At 31.5% G+C, this 5,617-nt stretch overlaps 1 protein-coding gene across 7 annotated transcripts in view; it reads right to left on the bottom strand.

The window, feature by feature from the left end:
- LOC106462070 (HD domain-containing protein 2-like) overlaps window positions 1-5,019 on the bottom strand; it is a 107,491-nt gene extending 102,472 nt beyond the window's left edge. The window contains exon 1 of one of the 7 annotated variants that reach the window (XM_022389201.1): window positions 4,963-5,019. In XM_022389201.1, the coding sequence (XP_022244909.1) occupies window positions 4,963-5,016 (54 nt within the window). In that variant the 5' untranslated portion in view covers window positions 5,017-5,019. Of the gene's footprint in view, window positions 1-4,034; window positions 4,216-4,236; window positions 4,335-4,354; window positions 4,431-4,771; window positions 4,874-4,962 lie in introns of those variants that run through there. The other 6 variants (XM_022389205.1, XM_022389203.1, XM_022389204.1 and 3 more) reach the window with 6 other exon arrangements.
- Window positions 5,020-5,617: the final 598 nt, after the last annotated feature.

Below are 5,617 nucleotides of genomic sequence, written 5' to 3'. Positions count from 1 at the left end.
TATATATATATATATATATATATATATATATAGACACACACACAGTGGACCATTTAAATCTCACAAGAACTAGTTACAAATTTTGTGAACCATTAGTACAACATTAGAAATTTTGGACATTTCAGACAATTCAACTATTCCTCAAGCCTTTCTGTAAATTTATTGCTTCCACCATTTGAAGGAAACCCAATCCAGAGGCCATCTACCCTGATAGAACAGTAAATTTATAAACAATGATTTATAAGCATAATGAAGTGATTTTATTTTGAGGAACTTTATTATGCTTATAAATTACTGTTTGTCAATTACCACTATAATAGTGTTATGCCTCCAGTCATTAGTTGATTTTCCGTAACTTTGTTCCGATGAAACTTTAGTGACACAAGTCCTTACTAAATAAAACTGGTTTATTCTTTCTGAATATAACTTTATGATACAATATTTTCAACAGTTGCGCTATAACAAATGCTATATCTCACATGGCCAACAATATTTTGTCCGCATACATTCAATTACTCATTACACTGTTGTCCCGTCATGTTGTGAGCATCTTATATATATACCAGACTAACATATATCTCATAAATGCTAGGGCATTCTTGAAGGAACAGGATATTTCTAGAAATACGTGGCGTGATACTAGTCACATGACCTCACTGACGCAACAAAGCATAATGTACATGTACTTCTACAGAGAAGTACCCTGTTAGAAAAATAAAATAAAACTGTCTCACCAGAAGATGACTTTTACTCTACCAAACTTTGTGTCCCTAGTCTTACAGTTATCTCCATTAAGTACACACACACACACATAAGAAAAAATATGATGCATCAACACAATTCCCTCAACAATCTTAAAAAACCTCAATCTGATCCTCTGTAACTCTTCTTTTTTCACAAGAGAAAATGATTTCAGAGATCTTAACTTGTCCTTGTAGGACAACCCTTCCATCCAAAGTATCATCTAGTAGTCCTTCTCTGAACCCTGTCCAATAATTGAATATCCTTCCTGAGATAAGGAGCCCAAGACTAAACACAATACTACAGATGCGGCCTAACCAGCAACCTATATAATGAAATAGCCTCTTTATACTTATATTCAATACTTCTATAGATATAATATAAACTCCTATTTGCACTAGCAATAGCAATCAAAACACCGAGATCTTTTTCTTCCAGAACACTATTAAGTTTATTCTCTTCAAAATTATGTTTATAATGCAAATGATAATAACCTATATGTATTACTTTGCATTTCTTATAATTAAAAACCAGCTATCATTTATTTGTAAAGCAGCAACATTCTACTTACAGCCAGCAACACCAAAGATCTTGATATCATCAGCAAATTTAAGTAATTTATTTACCATTCCTAGGGAAATGTAAGTATTGCCCTGGAAATTATATGACAGTTAGTCTTATATATCGGTATTGGAAAAAGTGATACAGTCTCATAAAAGGAGCTTTGCAAAATCATTTAATGAAATATATAAAAAAAAAAAGCCAATGTGTATTAACTTAATGAAAGTTTTAACTTACAAATCTGTTAACATTTTATTTTAAGAATGTTACTTATTATCTGGATGATGGAATGGGTGTAGCCATGGTGAACTTAAGATTTTTGAAAAGACCTTTAGTAAGGTACCATAATAAAGATTAGCCAAGAAAATCACATCCATGGATGTGGGAGAAAAACCTGTTAGTTGGACTGAATGGTGGCTTGGTAAGAGAAAGCAAAAAGTTGTTATTAATAAAACACAGAAAACTAGGCCTTCCTTACTGGTGTTTTGCCTCAGGGGTCAGTGCTTAGCTCATTGTATTTTCTTTATAATAACAGCTTTGATTTAGACATAACTAGTAATTAGCATCATTTTCTATCAGGCAGGCAGTAGCACTGCCTATGTAGGGATGGCTCAGATTGTTCATTGAAATGGTATTTTAAATATCTCCTCAACAGATCATCAGAACTTTATATTACTATACAGAATTTTCTTTTATAACAATATCTAAGTAATTACCCAGTCACAAGTTCTAGCACTGTCTGTAAATATCATAGCAAATAAGGTTGAATTTCTTGTTCTTCTTTTTTTTTTGTTACACAATAACTCAAAAACCAAAACAATGGTGTCAACCAAATTCTCTGAGGTGACAGTTTCAAACAGAGTATCTGCTTTTACAAGTATTATTAATAACTAGTAGTAATTAAAAAAAAATCATACTTTTAGTGTAAACAATATTATACTTACCCCTTGAAGTTAACTTTCTTACAGAAATGTAGTGTTCCTTTAAAAAGCTTAAGTACAGGGTGAAACAGGAATTACCAGCCAATAAAAAATAAACAAATATTACAGTTGCAACCTCACTGTATTTACAACTTGATTATAAATACAACCTTCTTATGTCTATTGCAACACTGCATTAAAAAAACAAGCAAACAAGTAAAGAAAAAAGTTTTCAAAAAAGGAAGTATATGTAGGGATGGCTAATATCAATCCTTCAAAAACAATGCAAACAAGGCAGCAGGGGTGGCACTTGCACAACTCATACATAATAGCACAGGCAAGAATTAACATATAACAATATATACAACTATTCAGTCACAATTGGGTTTAATTTATCCTATTTTTGTCTGTTAACATTCTACTACGCTATGTGCCTGTGCTGTTACATAGGGATGATGCAAATGCCATCCATACTATCTTGTTTCCATTGTTTTTGAAGGATTGGTGTTAGCCATCTCTACATTTACTTCCTTTTTTTAAAAAGTTTTTTTTACTTGTTGACATTAAACTCTTGGATATTTCTAGTTGGATTGAAAAAGGTCTGTAATTACAATGACACTGATATTAACTAGTGATCAAAAGTTGGGCAAACAATTGGCAAATGACCTTTAAATATAGTAGGAGCATTTGGGTTATAATGATTTGGATCCCATGTTTAAAATAGAGAAATAGAATCTTCACATAAATATATTAGTGGATAAACCACTCAAGTCATGAAACAATATGTTGCTAATAGTAAAGCCAATATAATCTTATGGTGTATTATAGACATACTGGTTAAAAAAAAAAAGTCAAAAGAAATAATTATCCCTCTATAAAGAAAAAAAAGACTATAAATTTGGCCTCACTTAGAATATTGAGTATGGTTTTGATCTCTTCATTTAATTAAGGATACTGAGGTACTGGAAAGGGTTCAAGGTAAGATTCCTGGGACAGAAGTTATTTTACAGAGATGAGTTAAGATATTTTATCTCAAAAAAAGAATGGTAAGTTGTGATCTTATTGTAGTTTGCAACATTAAATAACATAAAAATCTCCAGTCTCTTTTTGTGCTATATTCTGAAAATAACAGGACAAGAGGGCACAAGTTTAAGATTCTGAAAATACAGGCTATTAGTGGTAAGCAATATTACCAAATTAAAGGTATATTGTCACAATTACAATGATACTGTTTTGACAATGCAATATTTACTATTCAAATTTAAGATACCAATATAATTAGTATTCATTGATTTGTGAAAAAAATCAAATTGTTCTGTGCATAACTTGACAGTTTTGAAAAGTGAATGCTAGATGTTTATACATTACAATATCTTCACTTCTGATCAGTTGGATGTTTGAACACACAGCACACTGTACTGATTATCAAGCATTCAATGATACATGATTATGAAACGAAAACAGAAAGGAGTTTATTCTGCAGCACTCCTACAATTACTTCTTAAAGATGTTTATGTAACAACTAATAGACCTAACCTTTATGTTTTACTTCTGATAATATTTTGAACAAAAATAAGATTGATATTCATTATTAAGATTAAATATCCTTCTTCTTTCATTGTGTTAGTGTTATGGGATTTAATTTTTAAAACCTGGGGTGCTTGTTTTTAAATTAGATAAAAAAATCTCAAGAATGTCTGGTAGTGATGATAACACATGTTGTTCAACTGTATCAATTATGATTAACATTGGCCATTTCGTGATTTTTAGTTTTACACTAAACTTAGTAAGTAATTATTATTACCGACTTACTTTCAATTTTCCAACAAACATCATAAATTCAATCACCTTAGAAGTGTTACTAGCGGCCATTTTATATAAATTAATCGTATTCCAATTACTTTATTAAGAAAGAAACGATGTATAGTATTATAAATTACAAGGCCTAAGAAAGGATTTGTTATAGTATTACTGCACATTCAGTTTTGATACAGTTCATAAAAAGCATACCTACCGCTAAAAATTTACTTAAATAAGAAATTGCAAAGAAAACTCAACTGAGATTTTCAAACGTCTAATTGAGAACAAAAATGTTTATACTAATTATAGTAAAGAACAATAATGAAATTTACATTTCTTTCGAATAATCTAATCACACTTCAGCAAAAAATATTTTATTGCAAGGAATTCTAATTGAGTGTATTAGCATATTGTGTGTCAAAAATACAGCAACTGTTCAATCTGCAATAATTTTAAATGATAAATGATTAGAAGAGAGAAGATATTTTATACAGATCAGCTAAGGCATATCTATTTTGCTTATTTGACATAGATGAAAACGATTATTTGCCCAAACGTGTTATATAAAACTTCTAATCGTAAGAAAAAACATTAAGTGCACTGAACTATACATTATTTACAAGTGAATAATCCAAAACAACCAACCAACAACAGAATAGCGATTTATTCGGTTTCGTAACAAATAGATAGATTAGCACAAATATGTAAATAAAAATATTTTTTTCGGACGTTTCGGGAAATGTATGTACCTTCTCAAAGGAATGCTATAGCATACTCTTTTTATCTATTTGGGAATATGGCATGGGATTACCTATTTCATTCTTTATAGGTTTGGTTTGTTTAGAATTTCGCGCAAAGCTACTCGAGGGCCATCTGCGCTAACAGTCCCTAATTCAGCAGTGATAGATTAGAGGGGAGGCAGCTAGTCAACACTACCCACCGCTAACTTTTGGGCTACTCTTTTACCAACGAAAAGTGGCATTGATTGAAACATTATAACGCCTCAATGGCTGATCAGGCGAACCTGTTCGGTGACGGGAATTGGAACCTGCGAAATGCAGATTGCGAGTCAAGCGCCCTAATCACCCAGCCATTTATTTCTTATTAGTCAAAAAAATTATTATGACTTAACCATTATGTCGTTTTCATTAATTTAACCAATTGGATCATAGAGGAAGGGTGGGGTACATGGGTTGTGGCTGTAGGTTTTGATGAGCGATTTGGCCACTTGGGGAATTTCAGTGGGATGGGTGCAGAAAATATTGCTCAATAGTGTTATATTTTCCATCAGATATCTATGTATAATGATATATAATGGTAGCATAGGGTTATATATTCCATAGATGACCATGAAAATCACTTGCACCCCTGTTACCTATCCTCTTTATATGATCTTTAAAACATAACACAATATTTAGGGACAACAATTAAGGGACCTGTTGGTCCATCCAGGCTGTCCCATCTACTAAACTAAATTAAAACTATTTTTAAAAACCTCAAAGCCAGCTCTTATTATTCATATTGTTACGTCTCCGTTTGTTAATTGATTTTTTTTCCCGTAACTTTGTTCCAACGAAACTTTAACGACACAAGTC

Source organism: Limulus polyphemus, unplaced genomic scaffold (assembly GCF_000517525.1).
Source record: "Limulus polyphemus unplaced genomic scaffold, Limulus_polyphemus-2.1.2 Scaffold1088, whole genome shotgun sequence".
Classification (NCBI taxonomy): Eukaryota; Metazoa; Arthropoda; class Merostomata; order Xiphosura; family Limulidae; genus Limulus; species Limulus polyphemus.
This window is presented reverse-complemented; position numbering and strand designations above follow the sequence as displayed.